The following is a 25,400-nucleotide window of genomic DNA, read 5'->3' on the forward strand; positions in this document are numbered from 1 at the left end:
TGGTACTTTAGGAGAAAAAAACTTTTTTGTGGGAAAATTAGAGATTCAGTGCTACTCTGTTTATTATTCTGTCTTTCTGTCTAGGTGATTAAATAAAGGTGTCACATTTTGTGTTTACAATTTACAATTCCCGATGTGCAATTTACTATTCCGGATTATTCTTCACTATTAACGACTAACGTTCTACTACTTGCGTAAAACAATAAATGTTGTTTGAATAACACTTGCGATTTTTGGGACATATTTTAGTTTTTTAGATTTTAGATGTATCTCTCACTATTTTAAACGGGGTGCCGATTGGGCAGCCGTCGTGTGCGGACGTATTTTAGCTTCGCTCCGCGTTCGAATCTTTTTTCCTTATACGTTTAAAGGAGGTGTAATAATTTCATGAGAAATAGTGCTATTACTGGTTTAGTGGATGCATATGAACAATTTCAATAAGTGAAGTTATTCGGTGAAGCAGTTTTTCTTCGCATGTTTAGTGCGGTTTATTTATTTTTACGGCACAATATACTCGCGATGATCGTTCGCTCGTTTTCGTGTCGCGACATGTTGAAATTATTTCTTCGTTGCGCGTGTGTGGGTCAAAATAAAATGAAAGGCTCTCCGCTTGAGATACCAAAGTGTTTGATTTAATGAAGAAAATTCAAACAATATGTTTTCGTGAACAGAATTGAAATAGAATTCAGAATGAAATTATTTTGCTCATTATTGGTGTGTTTTGTCCTGCATGTGTGATTTTCAGGAGCGCAATAGCTCAGCTGTGTGTTTTACGTAGAAGCGTTGCAGACATGGGTTTCGTTTAACCGTTGTTTTTACGTGAAAGTAGTTTTATGAGATATAATTATTTCTGTTGACTTTATGGTGTAATGTGTAACAGAAACGCATTTCGTAGGAGATATGTGTGTGTGTCGAAAAAAAATGAGAGCTCCCTCTTCACTGTTATACGCGCATGTGCGAAGCACAGAGTTCCCCGGTGCGAATAAAGTAAATACGTACAGTCTCTCGTCACATTTTGAGGAGGGTTGAGATGTGGAAATAAGAAGCGACAGTTTGTTTCGAAGAATCCGTGTGTATATAGCGACTGTTCGGTGTTGCTGTGTTTGGTATGCCATGGGTATGCCATGTTTGCACCCACACAGATAAAAACAATCTACGAGAAACTCTAGACAGAGCATGAGAGAACCTATAAGTGTTGCCAAGTGGAAAGCGTAAATAATCGCAGCGAATGTATCACAATCAAAGGAATCATCGAATCAGCATAGGATGGGACGAGCGTGCATTGGCGTCAGATAAGTTTTGTTTTAATTTTTTTTTCAGATGCGTATTATGAACATTCTTCAATTGTTCAATTATTCTGTATTCTGTTTTCTGTAATTATTTAATGACTGATATTCTAAATCGTTTATCCTTTAATTATTTAATTCTTTAATTCTTTAGTAGACGGCGCCAGTGGTTGTATGGTTAGCGTAACAGCCTCACAATCCGATCGGCCTGGGTTCAATCCCAGCTGGCGTCGTTGGGATTTTCTGAGGCGAAAAATCTCTGGTTACGTCTTCCTTCGGAGCGGAAGTAAAAGAAGTTGGCCCGGCTCATGAGTTGTTGAGTCTGATAGGTAGGAACAGGTGGAGTCGCCTCCCTGATGTCGGTGATTGGCACTAAAAGTGGCGGAAATAGGCCGACGAAAAATAAGCGAAGATAAAAAAAAAAAAAAAATTCTTTAGTTCTTTTTTTTGTAATTCTTTAATTGATAAGACTCTATGATTTGTATCTATGGAAGAAGAGATAGCTAAAGCACAAGCATTTTCACTCCCACAGATTTACTCCTTTATCAATAAAAATCATATTAACATTTAACAAATCTCTTCTTTTAACTCAGCTAAAAAAGTGACAACAATCGGAAGGCTGGAGCAATTTTATTTTACTAATCGTCTCTCTCCGCAGATGCCATTTTTTCATAGTAATAGTAATAGTGGTAGTAATAGTAATAGTAATAGTAATAGTAATAGTAATAGTAATAGTAATATTAATAGTAATAGTAATAGTAATAGTAATAGTAATAGTAATAGTAATAGTAATAGTAATAGTAATAGTAATAGTAATAGTAATAGTAATAGTAATAGTAATAGTAATAGTAATAGTAATAGTAATAGTAATAGTAAAAGTAATAGTAATAGTAATAGTAATAGTAATAGTAATAGTAATAGTAATAGTAATAGTAATAGTAATAGTAATAGTAATAGTAATAGTAATAGTAATAGTAATAGTAATAGTAATAGTAATAGTAATAGTAATAGTAATAGTAATAGTAATAGTAATAGTAATAGTAATAGTAATAGTAATAGTAATAGTAATAGTAATAGTAATAGTAATAGTAATAGTAATAGTAATAGTAATAGTAATAGTAATAGTAATAGTAATAGTAATAGTAATAGTAATAGTAATAGTAATAGTAATAGTAATAGTAATAGTAATAGTAATAGTAATAGTAATAGTAATAGTAATAGTAATAGTAATAGTAATAGTAATAGTAATAGTAATAGTAATAGTAATAGTAATAGTAATAGTAATAGTAATAGTAATAGTAATAGTAATAGTAATAGTAATAGTAATAGTAATAGTAATAGTAATAGTAATAGTAATAGTAATAGTAATAGTAATAGTAATAGTAATAGTAATAGTAATAGTAATAGTAATAGTAATAGTAATAGTAATAGTAATAGTAATAGTAATAGTAATAGTAATAGTAATAGTAATAGTAATAGTAATAGTAATAGTAATAATAATAGTAATAGTAATAGTAATAGTAATAGTAATAGTAATAGTAATAGTAATAGTAATACAGGTAAACTTCGATATAACGTACATTTCACTTTCAAAATTGTACGTTGTATCGAATTGTACGTTATATCGAAGCATAATAAAGTACTCACTAACGTAGTCTATAATAAATTATTATGTTGCTGTTTTAGTCAAGTTGATGAATAACTTCAATCAGAAGACGAAGCCAGCCTTTCTCATGATGTTTCCCTTCGTACTGTTGATTAAAGCTTGATTCATTTAGAATCAGGAATCACAAAACCAGCTGTATTTCGAAATTGATTGAAGGTACAAAACTTGTTTTAGCATCACAATACAGATAATTCATTGTTCTATCAGAAAAAAAATATTGAAAAAATTTTTCCTTTACACTTTGAAAAGGTGTACGTTATGTCGAGGGTACGTTATATCGTTTCCCTGTAGTAATAGTAATAGTAATAGTAATAGTAATAGTAATAGTAATAGTAATAGTAATAGTAATAGTAATAGTAATAGTAATAGTAATAGTAATAGTAATAGTAATAGTAATAGTAATAGTAATAGTAATAGTAATAGTAATAGTAATAGTAATAGTAATAGTAATATTAATAGTAATAGTAATAGTAATAGTAATAGTAATAGTAATAGTAATAGTAATAGTAATAGTAATAGTAATAGTAATAGTAATAGTAATAGTAATAGTAATAGTAATAGTAATAGTAATAGTAATAGTAATAGTAATAGTAATAGTAATAGTAATAGTAATAGTAATAGTAATAGTAATAGTAATAGTAATAGTAATAGTAATAGTAATAGTAATAGTAATAGTAATAGTAATAGTAATAGTAATAGTAATAGTAATAGTAATAGTAATAGTAACAGTAATAGTAATTGAAATAGTAATCACAAGCTGTGCCAATAACACTGACTGAGTGTATCCTATGACTAACCTTCCCTACTAACATATTTCCTAAATTCCCGAGATATTTATGAGAGGTCGTAGAGTTCTCTGCATCTCTCTTAAGTGAATATCGAACTAACATTCCTTCCCTTTCCTCAGCAGTTGCAAGGACGTGGCCAGGACAATTCTTAACTGTTGGAGAAAGCAAGCCTTCATCTAAAGGATACTTCCAATCGTCAGTAACGGATGGAGGTGAGCTTTTGAAGTAACAGTTCTGAATTCGTACCACCTACGATATTGTGCAACTTGCTCAATGCTAATGCTAATGTTAATGCTAATCTCTCACTATTTTAAACGTGGAAAAATATAACTTTTCGAATAAAAAAATAAATAAATGAGTTTGAAAAACAATCGTATCCTATTATCCTGTTATGTACGATCCCATCCTTTGCGATAATATCATTAATGCACACACTGTACACTCTTTATTATGTAAAAGTCAAAAAACACAATCACACATGGAATCAGAGTATGGATCGTGAGTCGTCAACAGTGTTTTTCAATGTTTTTTAACTGAAATTAAAACAGACCGAAAAGTACAACATTTTTTTCGATACGGGTAATATGGACAGGTTTGTAATATATGCAGCGTAGAGGTTTATCGATCGCGAGAGGAATAATTTTATTCAACCAAGGTCTGAATGTCCGTTAAATGATGAAAAAAAAACCGAATTAAGCTTCTAAACAGTCCACAATTGACGATTTATTTCCATTTACAGGTGCAGGGCATTCCTTAGGAATAGATTAAACAGACTTTTCACAGTTCATCTCACTGCCACTGGCGACTGTCCGTTTTACCCAACCAGTACAATTATTTAAATAATTTAAATTTTCCACTCAAAAATAAATTTAGGGTGCCATAGGGTGGCTTAAAAATTATAGAATAACATGTAGACGGTGTTCTCATTAACAGAAATCGGAAATTAAAAATGTGACTATACAAATCCACCACCTGTCCATATTACCCCACTGTTCTTATAATTTTGTTTTTAATGTGTTTTTATAATTTTTTTTACTCCAAAATGGTAAGTCCTACAAAAAAGTGATCTATGGAAGAGTTTTAGGAAAATAATTGAATCCTCAGAAAAAAAAATACCGAAAAAATATTTTTCGAAATCCTACACTGAAAAAAAATTGTTTTTAAAAACTAAAAGTCGACTACTTAATCAACAAAATACGGCACAAATTCATCGATTGGTTTTGAAATTGATGAATTGATGATTTGGAAACACAATTCAAACAGCACTAGAGCTTTATGATCGGCCAGTTAAACGAAATGACAAATGTATCACGAAATTGAATTTCTGTTACGTATCCAAAGAACAGCATACAAAAAATGCAAGTAAGCTTGAGGAACAATTCAATCACGCGAAAACAATATCGGAAACACAAAAATTTCATTGCTTTATTCCTGTAGATGGCAATAAAATCCCAGCAAAAGTTTTCAAATTCAGTAGATGATCCCAAAATATTCAGATTGTTAAATAAAAAGAAAAAAATAGGAAAAATATGATGATTGTATCTCTTAGAATGTAAGTTAACAAGTACATGGTATAAGATCAGATGAATAAAAATAAATTTAATGCCAAAAAATGTCATAAGTTTTATTACATCTGATTCGAAACAAATACCTCTAAAACACTAATTAAACATTTTTAGTAATTTTTTTTTTTATTTTGGGTTGTCTTTCTGCACTGAAAAAAAAAATCAACTTAATTTCGATAAAATATTGAAATCGTTTTTATTGGAAAAACTTTTTGCCTTAAATAAGCACAAGTTGCAATGTATGGGAGAGTTGTAGGGCACATATTTATCTACCATTTCATCAAAATCTGAGATGACCATTGTGAGAAAATCGACTTTTAGTTTTTAAAATGGTTTTTTTTTTCAGTGTAGGATTTCAAAAAATATTTCAAAATATTTTAGTATTTCTTACTGAAAATTCAATTATTATCCTAAAACTCTTCTATAGATCACTTTTTTGTAGGACTTACCATTTTCAAGTAAAACAAATATCAAAAAATGGTCAAAAATATTTGGCCCTTTCCATATGTTAGTCTACATACATTTTCGGAAAACTAAGTATGCCAAGTTGCTTAATTAGGTAAGGTATTTACGCCCAGAAAGTTTCATTAAGTTCTGAGAGGGTCATGCCAACATTTGGTCGAATTGGCGCGAAATCCGTCAATGGTAGTACTGAATCTTTAAACTCCCCACAAAAAATGTCAATATTCAAAGTTTTTTTAAGTACTTCAATTTTTAATGAACTTTTTTTTTGAAAAAGTTCATTGCAAAAAATTTAAAAGTACGTTTTTCACCATAGACCCGGTGGCAAACATCAGAGGGATTCAAAAAAATAGTCAAAATTTTCTGACTCACGAGACGCGACGCTAACTGCACATTTTACACAACATTTTTGTAAGGACTATTAGTGTTGTGTCTCAGTTCCGTGTCGCGTCTCGTGATTGGTGATAATTGTCCTTATGTTAGCACAAACCAAAATTAAGTCAAAATTTCCTATTTCATACCCTATCCATAGAGCTGGTGACTTGGTTTGGGGGCATTTTTTTACTCCCTTACCCAACCAAGCCCTTTCATGTGCATCTGAGGATTCGAATTCATACTTTTTTGATGATACTGATTCACAAACCAAACCTTTAAATTATATCAAAATTCTGGATACAGATCCTGATTTCAGTCAATAGCCACCGGATTCTAGACTCCGTATTCAGATTCCATAACCCCTACCCAAACAGACGTTTACAACGAACGCAAGTACTCCCAGAAAGAGGCTTTTGCAACCAACGATTAATTCTGAATGAACCATTAATACCCCCGCCGTACTGAACAATCTCTCAAGCCAGTAAATGGCCCATATCAATGGCATCTCCGTCGTCCGCTGCTCCCAGTACATTCAATCCAAAATTATAGCCTCCCGGAACATCGGCATGATTGACAGCGAACATAAATATCGCGACAGGACGCAGACAAGACCGGCCGAATCCTGGTTGGATTCAAATTACACAGCAGGACATAATTTATACTTAAACTGAGAAAGTGTAAGGATAAGGAGACAATAAAGAATCCGGTGGCAAAATGGGTGAGGCGGGGGGGGACCAAATCTGGTAGGCTCCCACGCGCAGAGGAGTCTATCCACGGCAAAGGCACGCGGCGACGGATCGCTGGATCGCTCCCCCAGATGGTTTTTTTTTCGGTTGCTTTAGTAAGGTGATTTATGCGAAGTCAATAATTTACGATGTTGACAGCAACAGAAGCAGCAGCTGCCGCTGGCTTCGGTGGGTCCCGGTTTCGATTCTGGGGGCGCTTCCTCGAACGGCGCGGTGATGTATGGGGCGCACGTGGAAACTAAGCATCGAATTTTCCGCCTGGCGTACCGCTTAAGAAGCAAAAGCAGAGGAAAAATAATCAAAACACACAAGGCTGGATGTAACGATCATGTGAATAAATAAGAAACCAGCCGAAGCGAGAAACAAAACAGCACTCCCTCGTCTAATCAGTATTCGGGAATCAATTTATCTTAGGCCTTAATTGTATTTGGGGGTGTGCTGCTCCGGTATCGACTTTTTTCGGCAAAGGTTTTTCTTTAACCGTGAGAGATTGAATTGAAATAATGCTGCGTCTTATATCCTCATGATTTTAAATCAAAGCGCTCCGTAGAAGCAACACAATCCGCTTTATCAAATTGAGACAAATTCCACTATCCAACAACACAAGGAAGTCGACTTCGGAGGCATCATTTTTCTCAAGAGGTCCTTGGGGCCATTCCCGGTGATGGGATGTTCATGTGAATACATATATGGTCTGGTGGCATACATTACCGCAAATACACTCACCGAAACACGGAGACGGACGGACGGAGGGAAAAAGAAAATTATGTTCCATCCAAGCATGAAAATACTTCCACGCCACGGTAGATATCTTGAAGTATGTTTGAGGGAAACAGAAAATGAGACCAACATGCGCTGGGAATTGCACCGGAGAAAAGCGCTGCCCAGAATAGTTTGCCGAGTAAAAAAAGCCCGAAACGATAGTCCCAACTTTCTACACGAAAAACTCTCTCAGTGCATGGTAGAAGCAAAAAAAATCCTCATCACAAGTCTATACAAAACGATATTGTTGTGTCATGGGGGAATTCGCTGTCGACAAGCGAAACGGGGGAAATCGCATTTATCCATTTCTTCCCGTCATCCACAACGTTCTACTTCTCCTATCTCCTCGCACACACCCACTCTATTTGGCTTCGATTGATAAACTTTCAGCACTACCAGCAGCCTCCAGCCTCTGGTTAACAAGTCTGCCTCTCAATTACCGGTGGCTCCCCAAAGTGGGGGTGGGCTTGAATAGTTGTTACTTGTGTGCCCTCATTTCTTTCTGTCTTTTTTTTTGTTGCTCCATCGTATATCGGAACACGGGTTGGAGGATTTTCCAATCCGACATATCAGTGGTCGTTACAACACAGGGGGAAATCTAGCGAGGAAGAATAAAAAACCTTGAAGAGATTATGTGGTGCTTTCGAAAACATGTTAAAGTTTTCAAATAACAAAGTTTTATTCGTCGATGGAGGGAGTTCAGTTTAGAGATGGGCGAGCGCTCACGAGCCGCTCATTTAAGCCGGTTCGTCAGGAAGAGCGTACGACCCACGGTTCATTAAAAATGAGCCGCGGCTCTCGAATGAACGGCTCTCAAATGAACGGCTCTTAAATGAGCCGTGGGTCTTCTGTGAACCGTGGGACTTTTGTGAGCCGTGGGTCTTTTGTGAACCGTGGTTCACTTAAGAGCCGTTCATTCGAGAACCACGGTTCAAAAAAGAACCGCGGTTCATAAAAGAACCGTGTTTCTTTTAAGAGCCGGCTTTTTGGTAATGAACCGTGGATCGTATGCTCGTTCTGACGAACCGTGGCCTGCGGCAGTGCGGAAGAAATATATGTTTCCCATGCTGCTTTTAATAGGTTTTATTTGGCTGTTTGTATGTTTGTAAATGTTGGCGGATTACATATTTTCTTGAAACCCCATAAATATGGGTATCAAATGAAAGGGCTTGATTAGTAGAACACAGTTATTTATGAAAAATGGAAATCCAAAATGGCCGCCATCACAAAATAGCGAAATATGTATTTTTTTCGAAACCCCATCAATATGGGTATCAAATGAAAAGGCTTGACTAGTAGAACACAGTTATTTTGGAAAAATGGAAATCCAAAATGGCCGCCATCACAAAATAGCGAAATATGCATTTTTTTCGAAACCCCATCAATATGGGAATCTAATGAAAGGACTTGACTAGTAGGATACAGTTATTTATGTAAAATGGAAATCCAAGATGGCGGCAGTTACAAAATGGCAGACTACAAATTATGTCAAAACCCCATCAATATGGGTATCAAATGAAAGGACTTGACTAGTAGAACACAGTTATTTATGAGAAATGGAAATTCAAAATGGCCGCCATCACAAAATAGCGAAATATGTATTTTTTTCAAAACCCCATCATGGGTATCAAATGCAAGGGCTTGACTAGTATATTTATGTAACATGAAAGTCCAAGACGGCATCGGATTATGGTTTCATCATATACTCAACAATTTTATTTGAGTCTCATTAATGTTTTATATAAGGGATTCTCAGACTATTTTGAGCAAGAGACCCCTTTATAGAATGAAGTGATATCATCGACCTCTATAGCCAAATTTCTCTAAAAATTTTATCTTTTTCTCGTTCATACAAAATACTTATAGGCATAAAATTCAGTAAAAATCAAGTGTAATTAATAATTATTAATACAAATTACAACATTAATATTTCTACTAAAATATTTGTCATTCTTATAACAGGTTGGTTCATGTAACATTCTACCCTAAGGGGTCAATATCGATCTCTTCTAGATTAAGGTTAATGAAGGAAGAGGTTACTTGTCTAATAATTTCTTAGCTTTCAGTACATTATTTGTTTGTTTTTATGTTGAATCACAATGAAACCGTTTAACTTAAGTTTGTTCTACTTATTTTTCAATAATATGTTTGCTACAAGAGCTCATTTGTTACAACGTCTTTGTTAGCCAGCTAACGACCAGCTGTTCGAAAAATCTAACAGCAACATTGATAATTTTTCATGTCTTTGGAAAGCAATCATATTATAAAGTTTTTGCACCAAATGATAGCTTAATTTCTTAGCTACCAAATACCATCAATTTAATTTCGAATAACTTTATTGGGCAATAAATTAGATTTCAAGCAATGAAGTACGGAAGAAGTTTCAATTTCAATAAAAGAAACCTAATAAAATGCAAAAATACCACAGCACTTCTTCGATGAAAAAAACATACATTGTGATGTAGGACAAAACCATTCGATTATACCTCCTATAGAAAAAATTGGCGGAAAAATAAAATGTTCGATAGATCAAATAATGACATTTTGTTTCTGTTGACTAATAACCAAAAAATCTGCGACCGCAGCGCATTCAAGATTATTTACTTCGAAAGTTTTTGCATTTATTTTTGCATTTCCTATTGTGAATATTTATATGCATCGAAAAATTTACAAAATATTGATGAAAAGTTACGTTTTCGTTCGCAATAGCCTTAGGTAATGGCGTTCCGTACAATTTCGAATGTGGTGGAGCTGGATGAAATCATTGGGACAAGGAACGATGGTTTCAATAAGATTGTTGGTGCGAGTATTCTTCCGCCGGTCCCGGTGGGCCATCTCACTGATGAATATTCCAGCTCAATGCTGAGAAGTGCCATAACTCTATAATAATAATAATAATAAATAATAATAATAATAATAATACGTTTTTAAAATTGATTTTATGAATGAAAATTAACTTTTCCGTATAGACAAAATTAGTATTCTATTGCAATGAAAAACACTTTTTTGCAGGTGGTAAAAAATTCTCATACGAAAATTATGTTTGAAGACAATTTTATATTCTAATGGAAAGTTTCTATAAAAATGTCGGGAATGTATAGCGTTATAGTCAGGAATTAGTGTTTCGAGTAGTTAAATAACATGATGTAGAAATTTTCATTCAATTGTTAAGATTTTTAAATTGCCTTCGTTCCTGATGATCTAACAGAAATTACACTATCGAGTTTGGGACCCGAATTAAAGGTCGCCACCAGACGCCGACACTGTACCACTGTCATCACGAATGTGATCAACGAGAGTGTAAACAGAAATGAATAAATGAACCTAACGATTGATTCTCATTCTAACAATCCTCTTCAAGTACAGGGTGAAAGAGATGGGAGTAGTTACGCTGTGGATTTTGCCTTCGGGATACATTAGCGTGTGAAAGTATGTAGGAATGAGATGCAAATCAAGCATTGAGCGTGTTCCTTCAACAATTAAATCTCCCGACTGATGATTCGTCATGTTCATGTTCGTCATGATGATCAGTTCCCGTGATTATAAAAAAGCTGTGTAATGAATTGATTTCGGAGCTGGTAAAACGATTTGCAGGTCTTGAGTCAGACGAATTGGTAGCCCAATCAATACTGCTAGGTCCGCGCTTCAAGCGGCAAGGTTTTGGGGATAATATAATGTACAACAATGCATACCAGTCGTTGATAAGGACGCTAAAAATTACATCCATAGAATATACGCCTGCAGAACCAGCACCGATCGTTGGTGATGAAGCGCGGTCATCTGTATGGGAGGAGTTTGATGCATTGGTTGGCAATCTTCAAGCTCCACATGATCCAGAAGCTGCTGCAATAGCTGAGTTAGATAAATATTTAGTGGAGCCATATTTGCTGAGAACAAGCGACCCTTTGCTTTGGTGGGAGGAAAGGAAATCTATCTATCCGCGGCTCTACGAAATTGCTTTGAAAATATTATGTATTCCGGCGACTTCAGTACCATGTGAGCGAATTTTTTCGAAAGCAGGACAAGTTTGTAGTGAAAGACGTAGTAGACTTACGTCAGGAAAAATTGAAAAAATAGTATTCATAGATCAAAATGTTTAATGAAGATTTTTTTAATAGAAATATATATGAGAAAACCTTCTGTGAAATATTTTTTTTTTATTCTCTGCACTAATTATTGTTTCAAGCTTAATTTTTTACGTCCCATACCCGAATAAACTGCTTCTTGAAAAGAGCCGCCGAGCCGCTCAAATGAGCCGGCTCTTTTCATTGAGCGCACGGCTCTGAGCCGCTCACTGAAATGAACCGTTTTGCCCATCTCTAGTTCAGTTGCTAAAGGAAGTCATATTAACGTATTTCGCTTTTATTTTGCGAAAATTAAAATTGACAAAATGGAAAATTTAGAAAAAAATGGTCAAAATCGATAGAATTGCAAAAATTAAAAACACGAAGAAAAATTTAGAAACAAAATAGAAATTGAAGAAAATGAAAATATTAACACGTTGAGCCCTGCACTCTCCTTGCTGCGCTTTCCACTCGATCCGCATTAAGAGCGCTTGCACAATACCAGTATCGGTATCGGTTTGGATTGTCATTTCGGATATTATTTGCGAATACGTCGAAATTTCATAGATAACTCTTGAGTAAAAAGGTACGGGGACCCTGAAAAGGTTTAATGGCTATAATACACTAATTGGTCATATGTCGCAATTTGTTTTTTCATATCAATGAACGCATTACATTGAGTATTTAACAAGAGGCATCTTCCGTGCATCACCATTCAACCTGAGACGAGACATGACAATAGGGGGCCGATTCCGGACCGCTTTTTCTGTCAAACTCGGACCACTTGCAACTCGGCTCCTGATTGATTGATGAGGAAAATGATTGACAAAATATTCAAAAATGGGATTTCCAATATTTTCATTCAAAATTGAATAATAGTTGCTTTTTTTTGCTTCAATCAATCTTAATACAAGATTTGTCTGTGGGACCGTACATTCACATTTCAATTTAGCAAAACGAAATGAAGTGTATCCGCGATGACAACTATACAATGTTGACATCTGGATATGAAATTATTTTTAACAAAGCTTACAACAGGGTTTTCCATTTCGGGCTTCCGAAAGTATACAGCCCTGCACTGACAACCGTTTGCCATAGCTGTCAACCAAAGCGTCATATCGTTAGTTGAATGTCTGCCATTTTACAATATGGATCGTTTTAGCATCGCACAACGTGTTAATTTTGTTAAATTATACTATGAAAATGATGAAAAACCGGCAAATGTTTTTCGAGCATTACGGACGGATTTTGGTCGTCATGGACGGCCTACAGAGCACACAATCGCTAATGTAGTGCGTAAATTCGAACAAACTGGATCCGTAGCGGATATTGTGAAACCGCTGTTGCTGCCAGTGTGGAGGATGACCCGAATGTTTCGATTCCACGGCGTGCTCAGCAATTGGGCTTGTCAAACACATCATTGTGGCGAATTTTGCATTTGGACTTGCACCTACATCCATGTAAAGTCCAACTGGTACAAAAATTAGAACGTGGTGACCATGGAATGCGTCGGGCATACGTCGATTGGGTGAACGAACAACAGCAGCAAAATGCTGAATTTTCGCATCAAATTTTCTTCAGCGATGAGGCACATTACGAGCTCGGTGGCTATGTGAACACCCAAAATTTCCGTATAATGGGCTCAGAAAATCCACACGTTATTGTTGAGAGGCCATTGCATCCACCAAAGTCACTGTTTGGTGCACATTATGGTCTGGTGGAGTCATCGGGCCGTATTTCTTTGAAAATGAGGACGGCGAGACGGTAACTGTGAATGGTGAGCGCTATGGCCGCATGTTAACCGATTTTTTTTTGCCACAAATTGAAGATATGGATACGGATGACATGTGGTTTCAGCAGGACGACGCCACGTGCCACACAATACGACCGAACATGGCCATATTGCGAACGAAATTTGAGGGACGCATAATTTCGCGTTTTGGTGATGCCAGTTGGCCGTCCAGATCATGCGATTTGAACCCGCTAGACTTTTTTTTGTGGGGTTATGCGAAAGACCGTGCCTATGCCAACTCTCCGCAAACTCTTGAACATTTGAAAGACAACATTCGTGAAGTTATGACCGAGATACCGCCCCATATGTGCCGAAAAGTCATCGAAAATTACCTGTTCCGGATCAAGGTGTGCGAGGAAGCCCTAGGTGGACATTTGAATGATGTTGTATTTCACACATAATGGCATAAATCAAACTTTAATTTGAAATAAAAGTTTCATCGAAATTCGAATTCTAAGTGTGTTTTATTTCAATTTCTTTCGGAATTTAAAGTTGAAAACCCTGTACTATCTATCAGATTAGCTGGACCGAAGGCACTTTTAAATTTCTGAAAGATCTGAAAAAAAGTTTTTACTTGGCCTTATTTATTTACTTGAAACATGTATTTCTTACCCTATTTTAACCTATTTTCTATACGCTTTCTGATATTCTCACTTCATTCTGCCTGAAAACCCATCATTATCTTCAATGATGTCTCGTTCATTTCGTTTTCATCGTGAAGTGCATACGGTAAGGCTCATAATCTCTTGATAAATAAAATGAACTATAAATTTAATACATTTATTTTAACATATCTTACTCCTACTATCAAAACTAATTTTTCTTGTTTTTTTCATCTCTCCACATTTATTCTTTTTTGCATACCAAAATAACTGAAAAATACTAATTGTCAAAAATATGTGACACTTGATTAAATAATTAATACAAAAAAAAATGGTACAGCTCAGAAAATACATGATACGAAGAACATATGTTTCTCTCATGGGAAAAATATCTTCCAAAATTTTATAACATTTGGCAACCTCCACATCTCCCGTGACCCATTTCCCTCGATATCTAGCACTTGGTCGACGAAAATGCAGAAAGAAGAGTAAGAAGCCACGTCTTGTCTTAGCATTCAACAAGCATCAAATACGCGTCTAACAGATGCACACAGTTGCAGCGATAAAAATGAAACATCGCGAGAATGACCGTTTATGGAAAATCGGTCAAAACCGTCAACAGAGCTAGGAGCTTGTTGCATCAGAACAGAGCCGATGCGCACGAGAGCAAATACAAATGGCAACTAAAAGTATCGAAGGTGTGCTATTCACATGTACAGGAAGTGAACAAGTTCTAAGTTTCGCGCAACGAAAACAAGCAACACATAAAGGGTGTGTCACATCAAATTGCATCACGGAAAAAACGCTGTAGAAATTTAATTTTTAGGAATTATATCTTCAGCTTTCGCTTATAATCAGATAAGAGTGTATAGATCACGTTGGTCATGTTTCACTGTCAATTTTTCGTAAATTTGGAAAAATGTCGTCAAACGAAAAAGAGCGTCGTGAATTAATCCTGTGCACTCATTTCGAGAATCCGGAGTTGTCACATCGGAACATCGGTAAGATGCTGGGAATCGTCCAATCCACGGTCAGCAGAATACTAAAACGATACTTCGAGAACCTAACCATCGACCGGAAGATGAAGAACGGCAAAAATGGATGTTCCGTCAGTGAAAAAGATCACAAGCGCGTAGTTAAGCAGTTTAGACGTGAGCCGAGAAGTTCGGTCCGGGATGTCGCCAATAAGCTGAATTTGTCAAGTTCATTCGTCCAGCGGACCAAGCAGCGGGAGGGCCTGCGTACGTACAAGATTCAGGAGGTTCCTAACCGCGACGAAAGGCAAAACATGCTGGGGAAGACGCGAGCCCGGAAGCTGTACACCGAAATGCTGACGAAGCCGCATTGCCTGGTAATGGACGACGAAACCTACGTCAAAGCGAACTTTCGTCAGCTGCCAGGCCTGTTGTTCTGTATCCATGTTTGCCAAAAAGTACATGGTGTGGCAAGCGATCTGCTCTTGCGGAAAGCGGAGCGCCCCCTTCGTGATGACCGGTACGGTAAACGGGCAGGTTTACCTTAAGGAGTGCCTACAGAAGCGCTTACTACCACTATTGAAGCAGCACGAGGGCCCGACCATCTTCTGGCCGGATCTCGCTTCGTGCCACTATTCAAAGGACGTGTTGGAGTGGTACGAAGCCAACGGGGTCACCTTCGTGCCAAAGGAAATGAACCCGCCCAACGCGCCGGAGCTTCGCCCAATAGAGAAATATTGGGCGATTATGAAGCAGGCCCTCCGGAAGAACCCAAAAGTTGTAAAATCGGAGGCGGACTTCAAGAGAAAATGGATTTCTGTTCAAAAAAAACTACAACCTGACGTTGTACAGAACCTTATGGACGGGGTAAAGAGGAAGGTGCGAACATACGGGCTTGGGCTCGAAGTATGAATAAAAAGAAAATGCCAAAAGTTGTTTAATAGTTTTTATTTTACTGTCTAAAATTTTCAAAAGGATCGGTCTACTGGGCGAATTTCTACAGCGTTTTTTCCGTGATGCAATTTGATGTGACACACCCTTTACAAAGCCAAACACTGATGGCTAGAAGCGACCTATAATCACTCTGCGCTCTTGCCTTTTTTCGCCTGCTTTGCCATGGCTCGGATGGTTGTGTTAAATGCAGTGCCAGATGCACTTCAAGTGAAATATCCGCTAGCGTTCACAGCTCGAGGGGAAACATAAAACACAAAACGAGCGGAATAAACGACGTTTGATGTTTCGGGCACAGAAAGCTTCTGAAAATTTTCCTCAGAAGAGATGCAATACTGATACGCTAGCGACAGCTTACTAACTATGCATTTGGTGGAGTTTACTTCGCAAATATTCGCTTTTCGCTATCCCCCTTCGTTGTTTCTATTCTAGCGGCTGCATAAGTTGCCCGTTATTGGCAGCTCTGTTCGGGAAAGCACACAAACGAACAGAACAAATGTTTGGGGAAATGGGAATGCTTTCAATTTTCATCAATTTAAACCTTATACAGACTTTGGGATTGTAATGTATAGCATACCAAACAAATCTTAGAAAATTTTCGATTCGATTGGTATGCAAATCGTTAAAATCAGTTCGCTGCAAAAATAGTTATTAAGGTTAATTTTATTTCATAAAAACGTGACCTGTTTTCTGATTTGGCACCCTTAATGTGAGACGTAGTCCTACGTCAAAAAACAGAGCCATTCCAAGTGAAATCATCCTAAAAATACAGACTTTAAAACCATCGAATGAGTCGATCTTTCGTTTTTCAAAAAAAAACTCAAATTTTTACGTCTGTGAATTAATAAATGAAGTTCGAATGAGCTAATATTTTGTAAAGGGTATATTATCGTGCAAATCAACATTTCGCAGCGAGTTCCGAGTGAAAAATCGAGATAATTATTTTTATTGGTACTTGAAACCATACGTTTCAACTCGTTCTCCGAAAAAAAGTCCCAGAGTGTCGATTTTTGACAAAAAAAAATTTTTCGAGATGACACTAGACTTTGACGTTTCATGCAATTTTAATACTTTTGGCACCAAACATTTTTTTCGAAAACCCCGATTTCCTCTACTCCTTGGGTGATTTTTCGATTTTCAAAATTTTTTTATTGGCACCTAAAACCACCATACTTTTCGTCCCAAAGTCCCAAAATGCCGATTTTTGACAAAACATTTTTTTCGAGATGACACTAGATCTCGTCGTTTCATGCAATTTTAAGACATTTGGCATCAAAATTTTTTTTCTCGAAAACCCTGATTTCATTTGATGATTTTTCGATTTTCAAAAAACTCAAACTTTGACCGATTGTGCGACTCTCCCTTAAGTCCGATTGAGCTAATATTTGGCATAGGGTGTTTTTTCGGGGTGGTGAACATTTTTTTATGAGGTAATTTTTTTAAATTAGAGATGACCATACATCGAGATACAAAGTTCTCTGTTAAAAATTCCGTGTAAATCCATTTAAATAATGTTCTAAAGTGATTTATATCCCATCTTCATGCGTCGATATTTCACAATTTTAAAGCATTTCGAAATCGCCTACAAATTTCGACTTCGCACTCTGTTCCTTCAATTTTTTTCGATTGTGAAAAAGTTCTATTCCCATTTTCGTTAAATTTATTAATTTCCATCCTACATCCTATACATGTTACATTTCAGCCCAAAACTTTTTTCAGACCCTTTTCCGGCCAACGAAAATTTGGCTGAAGATAAAACTATTCTCTATCCAATGAGTATTATCTCAAAAATGTGTTTTGGGTCCTTCAAAATAACAATTTTAAATTTTCTTTAAATTAATTAATTTCGCCCATACAATTTGTGCAGCTGCTAAAGAAAGATAAAACATTTTTATATCGATTAAGTACTATCTCGAGAATGTGTTTTGGGTCTTTTCAAATATTTTTTTAAATTTTTTTTTAATAAGTAATTTCTCCCATATAACTTGGCCTATAGCTTTTCTCAGACCCTTTTCCGATTAATAAAATTGTGGCTGGAAGATAGATAAAATATTTCTCTATCGAATAACTTCGATAACTCTATTCGAACAACTTTTTTCGATTTCCAAAATTCTGTATATTTTCCTATATTGACCCATGCTCACGTTTCAGTCTATGGGCCTGATCACGAACGTCACTTCACGGTGAAAATGAAATGTATTGTATGGAAGGTTATATACAATTCTGTAACTTTTCTCTGTCACGATCAAGAAAGAATGAATTATGTGGAAAGATGAATGATTCAAATCTCTATCTAATGAGCATGATTGTGAAAGATGTTACTTGATAAACAATCATTTTATTTCAATTAAAATAATTCATTATTCTTGAAACCCAGCCAGACATTGAACAGAAACTTGCACGCAACAAAAACTTTCATACAAGTCCGTAAAGAAAGAAAGCGAAAACGAGAAAACTCGTGAGCGGTCCGTAAAGTGTTGAGAGGGTTCTGAAAAAAATTCTAAGCAATTTCCGCCTAAACGATGACACGATCAAAAATAAGAAAAATGGTATGACGCGCTACCACACCGGCCATTTATTTTACATCCTGCTGCCAGTGCTGCAATCCATCACCGCCAATATCACAAAAAAACCCGATCATAGTCACTCAGTTTCTCTCACGACACGTGTGATCCGAATACTCATCTGCGATACACACTCATTTGTATCTGACATCTGACAGAATGATGGTCTGTTCCGATGCCTCTCACTGCCGATATCGCTCGGTTTACAACTGTTTATAACGAGAGTGAAGGTTGTGGTGAATGATGGTAGTAGAAATGTTTGATAATCGCGATGGTTATTTCGATTTGGAAAATTTATCTGCAACATTGACGAGAATATGATCTGTCGTCATGAGCAAACCAGCAAACCAAACATTTTCGCCTTATTCATCAATTAAAAATCCCACATTGGTGGACTCTTTGCGATAGAAAAGTCAGAATCTCTAAAGAAAAAAACCTGTAGTTCCGAAAAATATGTTAACAATTGATCATCAAAAATCAGTACAGGCCTGTATCGAACTGGTTACAAAGCATACTTTAGCATTAAATTGCTTTATGTTATCAATTATATGTTTATCTCTCGCGGTGATCCACCACCATATATGCTTCACACACTCAAACTGCCAAGCTTCACTTCGTGGTAACGAATAGGGATGCCAGGTGATTTTTTATTCAAATATTATCCCATAATAATAATTCTTCAAATTTTTTCGCATTCATTTTGATGGTTATGTTATATATGTAGAGGAACTGGTACAAATTCGGTACCCCGTGGGTAATTTGGTACCCACCCGCATCTCTGGCGGAAATGAGCGCACTCTGATGGTGAATAAAAAAAAGTGTTCTAGAAATGTAGTAACAAACGTCAGATGCCAAAAACCCAAAACATCTGTGTTTTTAAAAAAAATTATGTTTTGTTGTTTTTGAAATCCCGAAAATTTTTCATGTGCGTCTTTTGAAAAATCATAAAAAATCGAATAGTGAGCCGATTTTAAATATTAAAGCTGATTTGGATCAAGCAATTGATATTCTTCAACGAATTCGAGTAAGTGTATTGAGATATTAATCATAAATTTCATAGATTTTATTCCAAAGTGAAAATTCGACAAGCGAGTAATTTGGCACCCCAATGTTAACATAGTGTTGATGATACACTATGCTAAGTATTGCATGCCCATGCAGCAAAATTAAATTTCGCCCTATTTGGGGATAAAAACCCACCCGGTCTGGCAACATTGTTTTTTTCGCCGCAGATTTACATTGATAATGATGTAAACATTATCGATTGCGTTGACAGATTAATTTTTTTGTTCCTCTTTGTTTTGTAAAATTGCATGCTTTTTCGTCAAATTTGAGTTAATTTTCGTAAGATAGTGTACTTCATTTCTATTTTGTATGAAAATTGTCAAAAAATACAATTTTCAGTGATTTCAGGACGATTCTTTTAATTTGAAAAAATAAAAAAATGGGGTGCCAAATTTATACCCAGGCATCTCGGGTACTCGAATTTGAGTTGTTTCACTTCTATGCTCAAAGCTACGAGCCAAATTAAATTTTTTTAAATCGGTTTGCGGGGAAATGTCCGCAATAGATCCCTTCATAAGCTGATGTAATATGAAGAAATTCCGAACATTGGCCAAGCGCTAAGTCCAAAAAAAAAACAAAATGGGGTACCGAATTTGTACCAGTTCCTCTATGAAAAAAAATCATCATCTATTTTCAAAAAGCGACCACGTACAGTTTGTTTATCGGTCCAAAACAAGACCTGTGCAAAGTTTCAGCTCAATCGAACATGATTTAGGGGTGCCTCAAAGCGCTCAAAGTTTTGATTTTTTTATCCTTGAAAATCTTCCAGGGTGAGGGAAATTTGGAAAATCAAGAACAAAAATTCGATGCCAAATGACTTAAAAAAGCATGAAATGTCGAGATCTGGTGTCATCTCGAAAACAATTTTTTTGTTCGAAAATGGGCAATGAAGGTAGGGAAAAAAATTATCGAATTTAGAGAAGCGACCATATACATTTTGTTTATTGGCCCAAAAATAGAATAACGTTTTATTCTACAAAGTTGCTAATAATAACTTGGGGTAACAATATTGTCAAACTTCACCACTTCCTATAAAGATAACAACGTTAATTTTTTTATTTCATCGGAAATTTTAGTCACCCTATTTTTGACAACATAAAAATGAACGCTCTATCACATGTAACTATTTTGTTAAAGATAGTTTTTGTCTAGAGAATAACTGTCGGGCTCTAGACGCAAAATTTCCTCTTAAATGCGCTTCTTGGACCATTGTTTATGGGTCATTTAAATAGCTTTGCATATAAAAAAAGACTACTTTTTGAAAAGTTTTTCACCTTTTTTTCCTTTTTTCTTTTTTTCCAAAAAAAATATAGCTTATAAAAGTACAATACGTTCTTACGTACGCAAGAATAATATGAAACAAAGAAAAAACTTTGAAAAATTTCAAAAAGAAAAAAAAATTGTTAATATGTCTGCTTCACAATTCTTCAATTTGATTTTGAAAAATTTAAATAAAACAAAAAAAAACTTTCTGAATTTAAAATTTTGAAAAACGAGAAAATTTAATACATTCAAAGAAACAAAAATGCAAAAAATCATAAATAGATTAAAAATTTGAAAAAAATATATTTTTTCATAATTTTATTATTCTTAATTTTGTAAAAAATATAAATTTAAAAATTTTAAGGAAAAAAAATGAGTGGGCTACATCTATGATATAACCGCAAGGTTGACGTGGGACTACCTAAGCGTAGCAATCATTTGTTTGCATTAATTAAATTTTTGGTTGAATGAAACAATTCCCGAATTCAATTGAATTCAATATATTTGCTTTGTGAGTAAAAAGATTGTATAATTATATATAAGGTCAATTCATGCGTTGTGATAGATTATGTTCTTTTTTTTTTAGTGAGTCCTTTTACATTTCGTATGATGCCGAGGACAAAATATGTGAACGGAAGAATTATCAAATAATTATTTTATTTTACGTTTCCTTCTGATGTTTGCATCTCTCAAGTGTATGTACTTCTCGAATCGCGAATTTGCTTTATTTGATGAACTTCAGGCACTCAGTTTCGATTTTGACATGTACGTCGAACGCATATTGTTTAATCAATAGGTGTCATCGCAGCTATTGGTTATCAACATATTGCCTAATCATCAAATGGTATACGTAGTAATTCAAAGAGCAGAAGATATGAAGGCATATCCTTCAATGCAAGCTTGAATAACCGAGCCAAAGCATGGTATTCGTACCCGCTTTTGTAATCCGTTTTAGGAAAACACTTTTCGGAGTGCAAAAAAAACATACGAGTGCAGAAGTACCCCCGGAAGACCGTGTTAAGAAAACATATTCTAGTTTGCACAAAGGCAAGCGAGTACAAAAGTACTCGCAGTTTGCATTTATTTGCAGAGCCGATTTCCCCTGACATCTTGGTTTTGAAGTCTGTGTTAGGCAAACACATTTCAGTCGGAACAAAAATGCCCCCGACTTGCATGAATTTGTAATGCCAATTTCCTCAGACACCTTGGTTCTAAAGTCTGTGTTAGGGAAACACATTTCAGTCGGAACAAAAATACCCCCGACTTTCATGTATTTGCAATGCCGATCTCTTCAACGCTGCTTGGTTTTGAAGTCTGTGTTAGGGAACATATTTCGGTGAGAACAAAAGCCCCCATACTTTCACGTATTTGCAATGCCGATTTCCCCGAGGCTGCTTGGTTTTGATGGCTGTGTTAGGGAAACCGTAGATCGGGCCAATCAAAATGAGGCAGTAAGGGCGTTTAGATAACGCTTAACATTTTACAGTTATTCAATTGTTTATCTCATGAAAAATAACATTTAATAAATTGCGATAGAAGCGTAGAAATATTCCCTATCAATTGATGCAAATATCTTTCCGATGCAGTAAGAAATGTTCGAGTTATAAGCATTCGGAATCTTTCATTTTTTCCTGTATGTTCTGTGTTGAGGTTTTCATTTTACCCCCCATATACTCCGGTTAGACGTAGTCCCACGTCAAAAAATTAGAAGAATGGCAATTGTCTATTCATCAATTTGTAAATATGTCTAACCTAACCTAACAATTTGTCAATTTGTCAATTGACGAGTTTCATGGCAACACCATCTCAGATTGCAGTGAAACGTTGTGAGTGTCAAGACATTGGACAATTGAGCGATTTTTCATTCTTGAAATCTCCAAAAAATGGACTACTACTACTTTTGAAAAGGACCAAATATTTTTCTATTTTTTCATTTTTTTTTAACTCTAAAACTATAAGATCTACAAGGTTTTGAAACATCGCAGAATGAAATTGTTTTAATTTTCATCAAAAATAATTAAAAAAAAAGAATTAAAAATAATTAAACTGAAAAAAAAATTAATTTGAGATTCATTTTTCTTAAAAACCTATTTGGCTCTTTTCAAAAAGTAGTTTAATTTTTGTTTGAAGATTTCAAGTATGCAACTAACGTCTTCGCACCCAAACATTTCATTGCAATCTGAGATGCTGCTACCGACTCCTAAAACGATTTGGCATAAATTTCGTTGATTCTACAATTTGTCAATTTATAAATTTTTTAAAATTTTCAAAAACCGGTTTGGGTAAAATATGCACCGTTTTGTTGTACACCTTATTGCTATTCTTAAGGTAGCTTCATAATGCCTCTCTCATAGAAGTCATAGAGGACTCTAGCAATAGATTTTTCAATCTTCATTTGATCCCAATTTATTATCACTCAGGAAGTTTTGCAATGCAAGAAAAAGGTGATAATCGCTTGATGCGAGGTCCGGACTATATGGAGGATGCATTAAAACATTCCATTCCAAGCTTCCGGAGTTTTTAAAGTTTGTCAATTTATTTAATGTTGTCGTTTATCTATTTCCTAATTTACAACCTAAGAATGTTATTTTTTTTCTATTTTAATTTTTTAAACCTTTTTAATTTTTTTCTGTTTTTTAAGTCTTTTTTATTTTATTTCAAGTTTTTGTTTCTACTGTTTTTTTCTATTTTTTCAACTTCCACATTGCATCAATTTCGTCAATTTTGTCAACTTCTTCAATTGTGTAAATTTGTCAACAAAAATATTTTTTTTTTCCTAAATGTTTCAGTTTTTTCAATTTTGAGAATATTAGAATTAAAATTTATCTCAAAATAGGTAAATCTATCATAAATTATTTTTTCTTGTTTTTTAATTCAACGAATTCAACAAATTCGACACATTCACAAATCCAAGAATCTGTTTTCACGGCACGAGAATTTAAAAGAATTCGCCCGAGTAGGATGAGGTTAGTAGCGGCCCGACCGTTGTTGCAAGTGGTGTTTTACTTGTAACAGACGTCTAACTGTTGGGCCATCTCTTGAAACACAGGCAGAGCAATGCAGAGCTTCCTCATAGGATACAATAAAACAGAATCTCCGGCAAACTAATTTTGCACAACACAAATGGAGTTCAGCACCGTTTTGTAACAATCTGCAGAATCAACTTACCTTTAGTGGTCCTTCCGACTCGTGACTCTCATCGCTGCTGGAATAGCTCGACGAGGAGTACCTCCGCTCGTACCACTGCTGCCCACCGCCATCATCTCCGCTGCAGGCATTGGCAGCAATAGGGCCGACGGAGCGGCCGCTTTCCGTTCCACTGCAATAATTCGAGCTGGTAGCGCTGGTAACGCGCGTCGATGTCGAAGGCTGCGGGCTTATGCAGCGTCTCGCGGAAACTCGATTTCTCCGTACCGGAATTCTCGACCGGAACGAAGCCGACTTCCTGAGGGACGACATGGTGTCTTTAGGTCGCCGGCAGGGCCCGATTCCTCATTATCGGCGGATAGTAACGACAAGTCAGCGGTGTTGTTGCAGGTCCTGTCGGCGGAAGACACGAAAAAATTGAACTATATTGGGTTGCCCGAAATGTAATTGCCGATTTTTATTCATTTCAAATAATACTAATTTTTTGTACATAGTATGAGCGCATAACGTGCTCCCGTGGCCGAGTGGTTAGCGTCAAACCTAACATGCCGGGGGTTCGGGTTCGATTCCCGTTCTGGTCGGGGAAATTTTTCTTCAAAGAAATTTCCTCTGACTTGCACAGTGGTCACGCGTATTCTAGAGCTTGCCACTCAGAATGCATTCAAGGCGTGCTATTTGGCATAGAAATCTCAACTAAGTACTAATGAAAATGACGCAAGTAATACTACGTTGAGACGGCGGAGTTCCTCTAGGAACGTTAGTGCCATATAAGAAAAAGAAGAAGATGAGCGCATAAAGATGGGATGTTCATCATTTCAAAGCGTAAATTCTCAAGGAATATTTAACTTGGAATATTATCGAATTTTTATCTTAGTGTGTGTAGATGCAGTGAACAAAAATATCGGGAAGAAATAAAATATCGATTTCTTCCAGTTTTTTCAAGAGTTTTCTGGACAAACACATTTTTTTTCAACTAATTCAATGGAGTTGCTATTGGATTAGACGACCAGCTTTCATTTGATTCCTATAAAATTCCTGTAGGGCCATCCAATACAGAGATATTGTTGTTTGAATGAAACATTTCCCCTTCGCATTTGTTGATTAATTGTTCAATAAATAATGGTCGCGTCGCAAACCGAAAGACAATTTTAGAACCTACAATAGATAATTTATTACATTGAAGAAAAAAAAATATATTTAAATTTTTTACATCGATTTCAAAAAAGTGTCAAAAACCTACCTATTCAGGTTCGACTTGAGCTTGAGCTTGAGCTTGGGTAGACTGTACACTTCGTAGTTGCTCTCCGTGATTGACCTGAACCAACCAA

At 35.7% G+C, this 25,400-nt stretch overlaps 1 protein-coding gene across 1 annotated transcript in view; it reads right to left on the bottom strand.

Annotated features, from left to right (window-relative positions):
- The window catches only part of LOC129762793 (uncharacterized), a 366,458-nt gene that overhangs the window by 194,442 nt on the left and 146,616 nt on the right, over positions 1 to 25,400 (bottom strand). The window contains exon 2 of the mRNA XM_055761333.1: positions 24,094 to 24,465. Within this exon, the coding sequence (XP_055617308.1) occupies positions 24,094 to 24,384 (291 nt within the window). The 5' untranslated portion in view covers positions 24,385 to 24,465. The remainder of the gene's footprint in view (positions 1 to 24,093; positions 24,466 to 25,400) is intronic.

This window comes from Toxorhynchites rutilus, chromosome 1, assembly GCF_029784135.1.
Source record: "Toxorhynchites rutilus septentrionalis strain SRP chromosome 1, ASM2978413v1, whole genome shotgun sequence".
NCBI lineage: Eukaryota > Metazoa > Arthropoda > Insecta > Diptera > Culicidae > Toxorhynchites > Toxorhynchites rutilus.